At 46.5% G+C, this 15218-nt stretch overlaps 1 protein-coding gene across 1 annotated transcript in view; it reads left to right on the top strand.

Moving 5' to 3' along the window:
* Nucleotides 1–15218, top strand: part of LOC147717786 (complement factor B-like) — a 472008-nt gene that overhangs the window by 341487 nt on the left and 115303 nt on the right. The window contains exon 13 of the mRNA XM_086924573.1: nt 7701–7872. Within this exon, the coding sequence (XP_086780699.1) occupies nt 7701–7872 (172 nt within the window). The remainder of the gene's footprint in view (nt 1–7700; nt 7873–15218) is intronic.

Here is a 15218-nt window from a genome sequence, read left to right as displayed (position 1 = left end):
GTGTGATTTGCACAGTGTGGGAAGAGCCACCAGCAGTAACCGTGACGCAGACAGTCAGTAAATAATGGAAACCAATGCTGCTTTTACTGGCTCGAGGTGACGGTCACTTGAACCAAGTCAGAGAGGCCCCAGCAATCCTGCCACCGGCATCGGGCGGGGCACCGTGTGTATTGATACGACACAGTGCAAAGAATCATTCTGGTCACATTGCAAATGTGACACAAACTGTGCAGCCAAATCACGTCTCACTTGTCCCTGATTTCCAATGTCCCCAAGTTACACACTATTCTATGTACAACACTCCCTGGTCGAGATGACATCTCAAAAGTAAGAATAATCCCTGCACAGCCCACTGCAGCTGACTGTAAATCCATTTCTGCTACATCAAACACAGTAAAGAAAATTTTTAAGCACGAGGGGCCTTCAGAAGCACATTTGCTAACTGACATATTATGAGAACGGTGCTGCGAATAAAAGACACAACTCACCAATGCCTTATTCTAATTGTGACGTCCCTGGTGTCCGGCAACATTGCCCTTGGATCCAATAAATAATCTACTTCGTTTCTTTAGGACTGTCTTGCTACGAATTCAATTCAAGGAACAGAATGACCATCGGCGCTATAATTAAGGCATACTGACTGGCACACTGACATTCTGCACGCAAAAGTGTTTTTTTTTCAGCAGCACCCTTTTCAAGGTATCGTTTCCTACTTTATTTTATTTGTGTAGAGAGTAGTTTCACCGTCTTTGTGTTACCTATTCCAAATCATCTCCCCCCAAGTGGTAGGATTATGGACACATTTCGAAATTTTTCTTATCGCTCTGCACTCTTTTGTTTGCACAAGCAGTTTATTCATATTTATTTTCAAACAACAATACTGCAACATTCCGAAATGTGCAGTCTAACATGTACAATTTCAAACCTAAGTGGCGGTAATCAGGTCGCAAGAAAAGCAAAGGAAATAAACCCAAATCTCCCCCCAACTGAACTTTTCACAAGCATACATCCATAGTGTGCACAGGATCCGGAGGGCTAGCCATGCAAGAATGTGCCTGGCACAAAAATGAAGCTCAAGAACAGTGCAAGAATCCAGAGGCCTCAGTCCATGGACCTGGCTGCAGCCTCCCAGGGGAGTTTGAGGGTCAGTGGGGGTGAAGGTTTGTTGGCAGGCATGTCCTGGTACATGATGTACTTGCTTGTGGGTGGTTAGTGTGTAGAGTGAGGCAGTGACTTGACATCACATTGGGGCACCTCCCTGCAGGGGGTATGCAGAGAAGGTTGAAAAGCGGGGATGCGGCTGGCCTGGAGAACACCCCATCATGGACAGAGGAGAGAGCAGGGGTGATGGTGGTTTGGAGGCCTGCCTGGAGAGGGCTGAGGAGCACAGGTGATGTTCGCCGGGGGAAGAGTACAGAAGGGCGTGTGGGGTCGGTCTGTGTCAGTCTAGGATTGGAGACTGGAGACCAGAAGGGAGGGGGAAGCAGCCCTGTAGCAGAGAGCAGGAAAGAGGGGCAAATCTATGTTTAGAAAGCAGAAGAGAGGAGCAAGTGTGCAGGCCTGCGGGAGGGAGGGGGTCAGAAGGGCATGTAGGATGGGGAGGTGTCAGGCATAGCGAAAACCCGAAGGAAAGTAGGGGACAGCCAGGCGAGAACTTAACATGGGGGAGGGCAGACATGCTCAGGGCTGAGAGTGGAGGAGGCCTCAAAGATAGAACAGAAGAGATGGGGACTGGCAGCTGAAGGGGGTGAGTTTACAGGCCTTGGAAACACCAGAAGGGGGTGGGGGTTTGAGCTTGTCTAGATAGAGGCTGAGCGCAAGGGGGAAAGTGCACAGGTGTGTGGAGACAGCAGGAGGGAGGGAGGTGTAAGGGCGTTTGTTTGGTCTGGTGGAGGGAACAGAGCGGGTATGGTGAAGTAAGGACCCACTGTGGAGGTAGTGGGTTGTAGCCAAGGGAAAGTGGGTATGGCCTCCAACAAATATTTGAGCACCTGGACTTCTTATTTTACAAATTAAGCACTGGTTAGACCCTGAAAGGCTGGTACTGGGAATACATGGGAGCACCCTAGGGGAGCCCCCAGTACATGGAATCCAACATCCAGCGCTGGAACCGGTGTTGGGGTAGGATTCCAACATGTTTGATACCAAACATGACCAGTTTCAGTGCAGCCAATATATAGTTAGACATCTCGTATTTGACTTGATAACCATTATATGTATAAAATGGCTGACCGCACTTACAAAGCCTGGGAATCGACTCATGGGTTTGTAGGGGGGCCCTGCACATGAAGGGGTACTCACAAACTTGAAATCAAGCACCCTGCCCGCAGGACTGAAGAACCTGCCATAGGGGTGACTTATAGGTTTTAGGTGCAGTGACCTCAGATATAAGGAAATATATATCTGTTGTAAGTGGTGCTAGCACCAACTCACACAGGCTACAATGGCAAGTCTGTAGTCACAGTTTGAGTGGTCTCTCATGGGTGGCATAATACATGCAGTAGCCCACGGGAGACCCCTGGTATACCTATGCCCTGAGTATCTTAGTATCAATCAATCAATCAATGGCATTTATAGAGCGCACTACTTACCCGTAGGGTCTCAAGGCGCTGGGGGGAGGGGGGTGCCGCTACTGCTCGAACAGCCAGGTCTTCAGCTTCTTCCTGAAGGAGAGGTGGTCTTGGGTCAGGCGCAGGTCGGTCGGGAGGGCGTTCCAGGTCTTGGCGGCCAGGTAGGAGAAGGATCTTCCTCCTGAAGTCGCTCTTCGGATGCGGGGGACGGCGGCGAGGGCGTGGTTGGCCAATCGGAGGTGGCGTTTGGGAGCGTAGAAGTTGATTCGGTTGTTGAGGTAGCTCGGTCCTTGGTCGTGTAGGGCTTTGTGTGCGTGGGTGAGGAGGCGGAAGGTGATTCTTTTGTTGACGGGGAGCCAGTGCAGGTCTCTCAGATGTCCGGAAATGTGGCTGGTTCGTGGGATGTCGAGGATGAGTCTGGCTGAGGCATTCTGGATCCGCTGGAGTCTCTTCTGAAGCTTGGCGGTGGTTCCGGCGTAGAGGGCGTTGCCGTAGTCCAGTCGACTAGTGACGAGGGCCTGGGTGACGGTCTTCCTGGTCTCGGTGGGGATCCACCGGAAGATCTTCCGTAGCATGCGTAGGATGTTGAAGCACGCCGAGGAGACGTTGTTGACTTGCCTGGTCATGGAGAGGGAGGAGTCCAGGATGAAGCCCAGGTTTTGTGCGTGGTCTGTCGGTTTGGGTGCGGGGCCCAGGGCGGGAGGCCACCAGGAGTCGTCCCAGGCAGAGGGTGAAGAGCCCAGGATGAGGACCTCCGTCTTGTCTGAGTTCAGTTTCAGGCGGCTGGTCGTCATCCACTCGGCTACCTCTTTCATCCCTTCGTGCAGGTTGGCTCTGGCGGCGGCGGGGTCGTTGGTCAGGGAGAGGATCAGCTGGGTGTCGTCGGCGTAGGAGATTATGCTGAGGTTATGTTGGCGTGCGATGGCCGCGAGGGGGCTCATGTAGACGTTGAAGAGGGTGGGGCTCAGCGAGGATCCTTGAGGGACGCCGCAGATGACTTCGGTGGTCTCTGATTTGTACGGTGGACTCTCTGTGTTCTTCCGTCGAGGAGGGAGATGATCCATTCCAGAGCCTTCTCCTGGATACCGACGTTGCTGAGGCGCTGTACTAGGGTGCGGTGGCAGACGGTGTTGAATGCCGCGGAGAGGTCTAGGAGGATGAGGGCCGCTGTTTCTCCGTTGTCCATCAGGGCTCGGATGTCATCGGTGGCGCCGATGAGGGCGGTCTCGGTGCTGTGGTTGGCACGGAAGCCAGACTGTGAGGGGTCGAGGGATCCATTCGTCTCCAGGAAGGCGGCCAGCTGCTTGTTGACGGTCTTCTCGATGACTTTGGCTGGGAACGGGAGGAGCGATATGGGGCGGTAATTCTTGAGTTCGGTGGGGTCCACTGTGAGTTTCTTGAGTAGAGCGCTGAGTTCGGCGTGCTTCCAGCTCTCAGGGAAGGTGGCGGTGTCGAAGGATGTGTTGATGATGTCTCGCAGGTGGGGTGCGATGACAGCGTCGGCCTTGTTGAAGACGTGGTGAGGGCAGGGGTCGGTCGGAGATCCGGAGTGGATGGAGTTCATCGTGCGGATGGTGTCTTCGGTGCTGATCGGAGTCCAGGCGTGGAGGGTGGTGGTGGGGGGTGGTTGTTCGGTCGTGGTGTGCGTTGGTTGGTTGTTGAAGCTGTTGTGTATGTCCGCGATCTTGTTGTGGAAGTAAGAGGCGAGGGAGTTGCAGAGGTCTTGCGATGGGGTGATGTTGTTGTTACCTGCGCTGGGGTTGGATAGCTCTTTCACGATGTTGAAGAGTTCCTTGCAGTTGTGTGCGTTGTTGTCTAGCCGGTCCTTGAATGCAGTTTTCTTGGCAGCGCGGATCAGCTGGTGGTGCTTCCGGGTGGCAATCTTGAAGGTGGTCATGTTGTCTGGTGTTGGTTCCCTTCTCCAGACTTTCTCGAGGGCTCGGCAGTTCTTCTTGGAGCTCTTGAGTTCGTCGGTGAACCATGGGGCTTTCTTGCTGCCGGGTCTGCTGGGCGGGGTCCTCAGCGGGGCGAGCTTGTCCGCGCAGTTGCTGATCCACTTCGTGAGGTTTTCGGCGGCTTGGCTGGGGTTCGCTGAGCTGGCCGGAGGGTGCTGGCTCAGGGAGGTGGCGAGTTGGTCGGCTGTGATCTTGTTCCAGCTTCTGCGGGCGGTCTGTTGTTGGTGGTGGTGGGTCGTCGTTCTTTTGAAGGTGAAGTGGACGCAGCTGTGGTCCGTCCATTGAAGCTCTGTGGCGTGGCTGAAGGCGATGTCTGTGCTGGATGAGAAGACTGCGTCGAGTGTGTGTCCGGCGAGGTGGGTGGGGGTGGAGACCAGCTGCTTGAGTCCAAGATTGGCGAGGTTGTCGAGCAGGGTGTTGGTGTTGCGGTCGTTGTTGTTCTCCAGGTGGAAGTTGAGGTCCCCCAGGAGGATGTAGTCGGCGGAGGGGAGGGCATACGGGCTGACGAAGTCGGCGATGTCCTCGCTGAATTGGGTGCGTGGTCCCGGAGGTCGGTAGATCAGGGTGCCTCTGAGGGTGGTCTTCGGGTCGGTGTGGATCTGGAAATGCAGGTGTTCGGCGGTGGTCAGGGTGTTGTCGGTGCTGGTCGTGAGACGGATGGTGTTCCTGTGGATGATGGCGATGCCTCCTCCCATCTGGTTGGCGGTGCGATCCCTCCGGGTGATCTTGTAGCCCTCTCTCTAGTACCATATACTAGGGACTTACAGGGGTACACCAGTAGCCAATTGGGAAGGTACCAAGGTACTTACTATTGTCAAATTTAGGGAGGAAGCACAGTGACTGTGGTCCTGATTAGCAGTATTCCAGACAGACTAAACACAAAACAGAATAACACCAGCAAAAAGTTGGGGTAAGCATGAAAGCAGATCCTACTTTCCTACACCTCTTTTCCTTTCCCCTTGAGCATGTCAGGTCAGGGTTTGCCCGGGGTGTATGAAGTGGATTTGCCAAGGGTGTGATCTATCTAGCCCCAGCATCTTTTGATGATTTCTTTATGAGCAGGGAGTTGGAAGGTCTGCTGCGAGAGGTCGTTGTTGCTGATGGCATTTGGCCAGCGGATATGGAGGATTTTCCTCAGACAGGTGTCAATGTAGGTCTGGATTAGTTGGTGATTGAAGGTCGGGACTTAGTTGGGGGTGGTCACTATTGTAATCCAAGTTTCTGCTCCATAGAGAAGGACCGATTTTACGCTGGTGTTAAAAAGCTCGATCTTGGTTCTCAGCTTTAGGTCCTTGGACCTCAAGATCTTCTTTAGCTGAATGAAGGCAGCCCTTGCTTTGCTGATTCTTGCATTGACATTGTCGTCTGTGTAGCCCTGCTTCTCTTTAACACCGCCCAGGTAGGTGAAGGCCTCAACCTCTTCCAGTGCATCACCTGCAAGCGTGACTGCAGTTGTGCTGTCCATGATAGCCCTCAGGAGCTTGTTTTTTCCTGTGGGGATGTTGTGGCCAAGTTGTGCTGTTGTGGTTGCCTCGTTGTCAGTCTTCTATTGCATCTGTAGATGGCTGTTGGAAAGTAGGACCAGGTTGTCTGCAAAGTCCATGTCATCGAGCTGCATCCAGGTTGTCAACTGGATCCCATTTCTTCTCCATGCTGTGGATGTCTTCTTTATACAGTCCATGGCCAGCAGGAAAAAGAAAAGGCGAGAGCAAACAACCCTGGAGGACTCCAGTCCTCACCTTGTAAGGCTTATGTGAATTTTCCTTCATGGACCATCTTGCAAATCCTTCCCTCGTAAGAGTTCCTGATGGTTTTTTCGATTTTATCTGGCCCACCATAGTGGAGTAAGAGTTTCCAAAGGGTCTCTCTGTGGTATGAGCTAGTTCAGCAGTTCTTCAAAGTGCTACACCCATCTTCGTTGTTGGCCTTCGTTATTAAGGATTGTCTTACCAGCTTTGTCTGTAATAGGTCTATCTGCCTTGCTGTATCTGCCGGAGAATTTCCTTGTTATCTCGTAGACTTCTGTCACGTTGTCATGGCTTACTGCTTCCTGGGCTTCCGTGGCAAGACCATTGATGATTCTTCGCTTGTCTGCTCTTAAGCTTCTCTTTGCTTCCTTGTTGGTTTTGGTGTATTCACCTTGAGCTTTCACTTTTTCCGCTCTTGTTCAGCAGGTTTTGACAGCAGCTTTCTTTTCCTTTCTCGCATCTCGTTGGAGAGCCCTTCTTTATGCTGATCCTTCTTGGGTCCCATTTCCTCCTTTCAGGTCACTGTTTCTTTGATCTTTTCCCACTGAATTTCTCTATTGTCCTCTAGTTTTTGCAGGACTTGAAACTTGATCCTGAGGGCGACTGACTATTAACTCCTTTTCTGTGCATATTTGAGGAGGGTGGTGTTATATTGCTTGTGGTGGTTTGTCAGTTCCATCCATGCTTTCTTCAGCTTTACCCTGGCCAAAACATGGTGATGGTCTGATGCCACGTCTGCCCCCTCATCACTCTCACAACCTGCTAGGACCTCTGGAACGTCTTGGCAATGCAGACATGGTGGATCTGATTCTATTTTGAATGGTAAGGTGACACTCATGGTGCCTTGTGTATTCTTTATGTGTGGTAATGCGCTACTGCCTGTTAGAGACTGTTCAGGTCACAGAGATCTACGAGCCTTTCACCATTCTGTTGGGTTAAGCCCACTGTAAATTTTTGGTAAGCTAACAATAGGCCTTTTGCAACAAAAAGCTTAGCTGTCTGGTAGGCCTGACCTAAAAACAATGTTGGCCCATGATATCTCTCTTTCTGTTGGTCTTGTGTAATCTCCGGATTATTCTACAGCATTTATCAAATACACATTTATGATTTTTTAATCTTATGTTTAAAATAAGTGGCAATAGTCCCACAGAAATAATCAGTGGGTTTCAGAGTCCTCAAGCTAGCCCCTGTATTGCTTAACTCTCGCCACAATATATCACAATTTGTACTGAGGTTAATACAATCATCTCTTCATCAATAAGAAACGCATTTCTTTTCAGCTTAAATTAGATATTTGTATCTCCTAACTATCTTCAGATAAGCTCATTTTTCACCAGGATTGGAATATAGCTGTCTTCTGTGGTGCATCACAGAAATTATTTCATGTGTTTCATTTGTAATATATGGTCATTTATTTGCATTCACAGGCAAGAGGTATAAAGTAAAAAATGTCATAATCCATCCAAATTATAATATCAACAAGAAGAAGCCGAAAATTGCAGAATTCTATGACTATGACATTGCTTTAGTGGAAATTGGTGTCCAGAACAAAAAACCAGGTGAAAAAGAAGACAAGATAGAATTCAATTCCAAAGTCAGGTGAGTGAAATTTTTAGAGTTGAATTTAGAAGAGAGGAGGTTTGGAGAATGGGAATAACTTTTTGTTGGTTCAGTGGTGTGCTAGTGGTTGGACTGTAGAAGGAGATACGCAGATGTTGTATGACGGAGTAGGCAAGAGAAATTGAGCATAGTCAAAGGCAGGTGACAGATTATCCTGTGATGAAGGGGAATGTGCTAGGGTTGCCATCAGAAAGTAACAAACACAACAGTTACTTACGAGTTGTAATAGCATGTCAATGGGGAAAACATCCCTAAAAGTATAGATAATACCTTGCAGCAAGCTGCAACTCAGAAACACCCCAATTGTTTACTTAAAACCTCAATATCCATTCCATGAAAAAAAAAATATTTCTTCTTGCACTTTTTAGGAATGTTTCATACATTTAAAATCAAAGCAAAAATAGTTTCAACTGTACCACCTGAGCAACAAGGTGGTATTTCTTTGTATTTTATTTTAAAGGTGAGTGGGGCTCACTTCAGTTCAAAGAGCTTAGACCTAGAAGATGTTTCACCGAGTTTGTTTTTCATCATTAGATATACAACCACCCACAAATAAATAGACACAAGGGGGAGGGATTCCTTGCATGAGAACTGTTGTTACAGGTGAATCGTTCCTCACAAAATACATAGAGCAGTGTTTTGGTGGTCATGATGGATACAGGTATGTTGTTCCAGATCCTGGGTGCATAGATGGAAAAGCTCTGCAGCCTTTTCTGTTTTTCTTTCTTACACTTTTTAGTGTGCAGACTGATGGTGACCTGGCTGCGGGTGTGCCAGGAACCACCAGCGATAGTGAGCCTGTCTGCAATCTAAACGGTGTTGCTGGTAGTTGTGGCTCTGTCCATGATGCAGCTGGTTTTAAAGATGGTGCGAACGGCAAGGGGTGGGCAATGGCACCCATCAGGATGGGGGTGATGTGATCATATTTCTTCAGGTCCTGGATTAGACATGCTGCGATGTGTAGGATGACCTCAACAGGTGACATTATGGAGTCTGAGAGGCCATGGAATAGGGCGTTATCATCAACCAGATGCAAGAGAGATAGCTTAAATAGCAGTTCTGTAGTTGCTTTCTGGGAGAAACTGTTCAACCTGTTTCTTTAGGAAAGGGTATGGTACCAAGCTGTTTTAATTGTTTTTGCGATGTGTTTCTTGAGAGTGAGTTTGATGTCCATGTTGAATCCAAGAGACTTGGCATTCAAAGATGTCAAAGTTCATTTCATTGAGACTAATGTGTACTGTTTCTCATTCTTGGAATATAACAGGAACTCTGTGTTGGTTGGGCAGTGTTTCAGGTAGGGCTGGACATTCATGTCTGGAAGACGCGCAGGGTGTGTTTGAAGCATTGGGCGCCTGAAGGAAAGGAGACTTTCAAAACAGAAGAATGGTGACTCTACGTTATCTGTGAGCAGAGCACCAAGCAACTCTTTGTACAGGTTGAAGATGAAAGGAGACAGTGTGGAACCCTGGGGGACTAGGCAGGTGACAGGTATCTTTTGGGACCTGGAGGAGCCCATGTTGACAAACTGGTCTTGGTTGGAAAGGTAGGAGGAGAACCAGTGAAGGACATTGGCAGTGAATTCCATTTGAATCTCCAGGGTGGGATGGTTGACTGTGTTGAAGGCAGCTGAAAGGTTCAGCAATATCAGATGGTAGGGGTCCTTTTTATCTGTGGTCAAGAGGGCATCTTCTATTGTGTGTGATGTAGGAGTCTCTGTGCTGCAATGTGATCTGAAGTCAAACTGGTAGTCGTGCAGGATATGGTTAATAGTGACATGATCTTGGAGTTAAAAATAGACTGCTTTTTCAATGATCTTGCCGATGAATGGTAGGTGAGTGATGAGCTGTTACGGGGCAGAGGTACTTGACGAGGTCATCAGGGTCTAGTGTAACCTTCGTTAGGATTGGGAGGATTTGGCCTGTCTTTAGAGCTTCTGGAAAGATGCCTCGAGTGAGAGAGGCATTGACAATGGTGAGTACAGGTGAGAAAGTGCTTTGATGAAGGATGAGGGCAAAACATCATCTTCGTAAGAACTGACTTCGTGGGAGTTTAGTGTCTTGGCAACATCTGCTTGAGATAAGGCTTTGAATGCTGTTCATTGTGGGATTCTACTGGAAGGTGCGTGCGTAAGAGAGGAAGCCAGCTTGGTGTAGTTGATGTGATTTTGGATCTTGTATATTGCATTTTTCTGAGGAATGCGGAATACATGTTCATGCAGTACATACCAAAACAGGAGATCTAAATACAGATATATCCATTTGAAACATCTTCCAGGATCTGGTATTAGCTGTCCTGAACACTCGCTTAACAATAGCTTATTACACACTCTCACCAGCATTTCTGACTGCAGGGGAAAAGTAACTTTCCTTCATGGTACTATTTGCGATGCAGCCCCGTGCAGAGCAAGCATAGCAGGTTTGAGAAATTGGGTTGTTGGTTGAGTGGGGTATTAACCTTGCTCAAGCATCAGCTACATTCCCTGTCAGGATGAACCCCCAAAGGTCACTAAATTAACCTATGCCTAACCCTCTGGTAGCTACGCAACAAAAGCAGTCAGGCTTAACTTGGAGGCAATTTGTAAAGTATTCATGCAGCACACAAATAGTAATAAAGTAAAAACTTAATGCAAGAAATGTAATAATTTTAAATAAATTCTTTACCACAAAAATGCCAATAATTGAACCAGTAGAACTGGAATTATGTATTTTTAAAGTTTAAGTTAAAAACTAGCACCTAAAAGATAAAAGAGAGGGCATCTAGTTGCTCAAGGTCATAGTCGAAAAATACAGCAGACAACGATGGAGCGCATATTGGATACAAAAAGTGGATTGGACCTGGTCAGCACTTACCTTCGGACTTTGGAAGAAATTTCAGCAAAAATGTGTTTAGATGCTAGTAATTTTGAGAGGCACGGCTGCAGGTGGTGTCTGAGGAGGAGGTGTCCTCATTGGGAAGCAGCTAGCTGAAGTTGCAGTGAAGTTTTTCATGTTCAAACTTCGTCTCTTTTTAAGAAGTCGAAAACCTCTAGTGGATGGAACAAAACTGGAAGCTGTAGCAAACGAGGGCTCCAAGAGGCCAACTACCCCTTTGGCGAAGGCCTGCTGAACAAGATTTGCTGCTGTAGAGAAAAACGTAGTGAGAGCTGCCGCAAAGTCAGTCCGACTGGCGAAGCAACTTTGGCGGATAGATGAGTAGGTTAGTCCCAGTCTTCTCTCAGTTCTCAAAGCGGTTTTAGCAAATGAGTCCCAAGTTTTGGATAACTGGTAGGCCAGGACCGGAGTTGCACCACTTGCAGGCCACCTCCAAGGGCCAAGACTGAAGAGACACCATTTGGAGGGGCAGGCCCACTCAGGCTTGGCCCAGGTGCAATTACAAGATGGTTGGAGCCTTTTCTGTCCCAGATGCTATGATCAGGAGTCAAGCCAACTAGCCCTTGAAGTCACTCTGGTAGTCCTGGGTGGAAGAGGAGGGACAGGGCTCAAGTAGTAGGGCATGCCTCAGACAGCAGAATAGTCCTTTAGGTGCAGCAAAGCAGTCTTCTGAAGTACATAGCAGAGCAAAGCAGCGGGCAGTCGTCTGAGAGTCCTTCCGTAGGTCTAGAAAGTTAACTGAAAAGTGGGTCTGAGAGTCCTATTTTTATACCTGATGCCTTCTTTGATGTAGAATAAGTCTTTAGAGAATTTCCTTTGAAGTGCTTGGCATTTCCTGCCTCTCCTGCCCTGGCTCCAGCTTGGCTGTATGAACAATGAAGTGTTCTAAAGTCCTTTGACTTTAGAACAGCCTATTGATTTGCAAGTGGGGCTGTGCCCATCTCCATCCCTCCAGCCTGCCAGCAATGGCCCATCCAGGCAGACCTAATCCCTCTATTGTGGTGTGGCTGTCTGGGAGGAATAGACAAAGTCCATGTGACTCAGGAACAAGCTGCAGGCACCAAATAGGGCAGAAAAGGACAAACTTTCTAAAAGTGGCATTTTAAAAACTTGTAACTCAAAATCTGACTTTACCATTAAAGGGGATTTTAAAATACAATTTCCAAGGGATCAGGCATTGAATATTTATGTGCTCCCAATCCAATGATAAAGAAAAAATTTATGTATGGAATGCTGAGCAATGCAAACATTCACCCCCTGTTACAAGGATCTGGGTTTAATCCATCAATCTTTTGCTCACCACACCACCCCAGTTTGGACCCAGACATATGCAAATCAGTCTTAACCCTGTGCCTTACTGAGAACAGTCCAGTCCGAACTACCAAGCCAGGTCTTCCCTGGACCGGAAACAGGCATCCTGAGACTGGTTTCGGGTAATCACACCATATCAGCCAGGCTAGCTTGAATCCAGTGGTGCAGTGAGCAGGGATGCACGTCTGGGCATACCCTTCCCACTTAGGGCGACAAATGCAAAAGAAACAATTGATGGACGGAGTGCTGAACAATGCAAATATTTACCCCAAGTCACAAGGATCTGGGTTTAATCCATCATTCTTTTGCTTACCTCGCCACCCCAGTTTGGACGCAGCCATATGCAAATCAGTCTTGACCCTGTGCCTCATGGGAACAGTCCTCCCTAACTACCGAAAGTCTGTGTGACCAAGGAACAGACTGCAGGCACCAAATAGGGCAGAAAAGTGCCAACTTTCTAAAAGTAAAAGACAAAGAAACAGCTGTGTTGCTCTCCTGTATACCCTACTTCACTCTATCTTCAGTAGAAATGAAACCTGTTGAATTTAAAGTGTGCACCTGCTGAGGCGGTTCTACCTTATCACCTGATACAAAACTGAAAAAAAGAAACCAGGACAAAAAGTCTTAGACAGAAAGTGCACTAGTGTGACGCACTACTACCTGATAAACCCAATCTCATAAATTCATATACTTAAAACATGAATGTGTAACAAAATCGAAAATAACACATCATTAAATCACAGTAACCCATTAGATTTAGTTGACACCATCACTCCGTTGCTTCAAATGATATTTTTAATCAAGTTGTGTAATTTTCAAAAACAGTTCATTGACTCTCAAATGTCAATCAGAAAATACCATGCGTGGATAATGCATTTCGGGTGAAAAACCACCCTTCTTCAGGGGAACCTCCATGCTAAATACTGTCTGTCCAGACTGAAGTCTGACAGAATCACACCGTACTACTTCTTTTCAGTCATCAAGGAAATGGTACACCGGAAATGCTGGTGTCGGATATTAAAAATCGATTCTCCAAGGAGCCAACAAAATATGTCACGATGTGTTATTTTCGATTTTGTTAAACATTCATGTTTTAAGTATATGAATTCATGAGATTGGGCTAATCAGGTAGTAGGCACTCTACGAGTGTGTCACAGTAGTGAACTTTCTGTCTAAGACTTTTTGTCCTTGTTTTTTTTTCAACTTTCTAAAAGTGGCATTTCAAAAATTGTAACTCAAAATCCGACTTTGCCATTAAAGAGGATTTTAAATTATAATTTCCCAGGAATCATGCATGGAATCTTTGTGCTCCTAATCCAATGTTAGCATTTATTAAATGCAATAAGGCAACCCAATATTATCCTATGGGAGAGTTAGGCTTCACCATAGTGAAAAATACATTTAGGAGTTTTTCACTGTAAAACATTAATGTACATATCCAACCTTTTAATTACAATGCACCCTACCTTAAGAGTTATCTTGGGCTTACCTTAGGGGTGACTTATATACAATAAAAGGGGAGTTTAAGTATTTGCTAGGAGGTTTTATTGCCAACTCAAATTGCCACTTTAAAACTGCATAGGTGCTGCGATGGTAGGCCTGGGACATGTTTTAAGGGGTTGCCTAAGAAAGTGGCAGAATAAGTGCTGCCGCCCACAAGTAGCATTTGATTTACAGGACCTGGGTATATGGTATACCACTTTACTAGAGACGTATAAGTAAATTAAACAAGACAATCATGTGTAAGGCAATTTTACCCCGGTTTAGGGAATGACTATAAGCATTTTAGCACCGGTTAGGCGTGGTGGAGTGCACAGAGCCGTAAGGCCAACAAGCATTGGAAATGCAATAGGTCTCGCATTAGGAAAGTTTGAGCTATTGGTCTTATAAATTACATTTTTTTTAAATTTATGTGTTTGTTAAAATAGTTAAATTAATAGCTCTTTCATTTACAATGCCAATAGTTATAACTTTCGCAAATGTGACACCTATAGCATTTGTAATGCAACATGTTTTTTATTTACGTGGCTTAGATGTATTAATATTACAAATAACAATGGTTTTTATTTTTTTTGTTAAATTAATTGTTAAATAATTTATTTAATTTGTAATGGCAATAGCTTAGACTTTTGTAAATACCTTTTGTGAAGATTATATTCAGTGTTTTTATTGTGACAAAAATCCAAGAACAGAAGTGAAATATTAACATCTTTTTTGTGATTTGTAATAAAGCTTTAAAGTTTGAAAACAGCTTGAAACAGTGTCGCCTGTCATGAACTGAGGGCTGTAACTCACTGTGTAATGCACTATGTAAAGGCGACAACAAAATACAGAAACTGTGAATTGAACTTTACAGGAAATGGGAGCCGAACAATGAGGAGAGGGAGGGCGGGGTGATTTATGTTTCCAGATTATGTGGTGGAAGTGCTCTGGCGAATACACCGCCCCCTCCCCACAGTTGCAAGTCAAACTTGAGCGAAGAGAAGAACATGCAGTGTTGCAGATCCTGAGCTAACTTTTGTTTACCTTTGTCAGTGGCAGTGTAATCCCTGTCATAAAGATTACATGTTGTTTTTTATTTATTATTTACTTTGTGTTTCAGCCTGCCGCTAGTTGTGCTAGTTGTGTGCGTGTGTGTCTGAGTGGGAGTATTCACTCACTCGCTCATCTTACATGAAACCGAGCTGCATAAAGCCTTGGGGAGTCCTCAATACTTAGGAACCTCCGCTGTCACAATACTAAGGAAACAAGCTTGGCAATGAAGCCAGCTGTTTTAAAAGGGGGAAGGCTGTCGTTTCTCTGACATCCAAGATAACATAAAGCACTGAGGGATGTTACCATAGTGTAGCCCACTTCTTGGTAAAGTTAGTGGCAAAATAACAAGACGGTTGATGCATCATAATCCTGGTCATGGGCAAAAGCTGGATCAAGGTTATCCAGGCAAAGAACTGGTCACGGACCACTAGTGCGTGATCGCTCATTTTAATGAACCAAAAATAGCTCCCCTTAATACACTGCTGCCAGGTGAGGCTTGCTACTTTCTTTTTGTAGCCTTTCCTGCCTGTCTCCTGACTTACGGAGAGGTTTTTTTCAAATTAATTGTGAAGCAGCATCAGCTATTTGGCCATTTGTGTGGTTGCATAG

Source organism: Lissotriton vulgaris, chromosome 5 (genome assembly GCF_964263255.1).
Source record: "Lissotriton vulgaris chromosome 5, aLisVul1.2, whole genome shotgun sequence".
NCBI classification, from domain to species: Eukaryota; Metazoa; Chordata; class Amphibia; order Caudata; family Salamandridae; genus Lissotriton; species Lissotriton vulgaris.
Note: the sequence above shows the minus strand (reverse complement) of the source record. Positions and strands in the feature narration are given on the sequence as shown.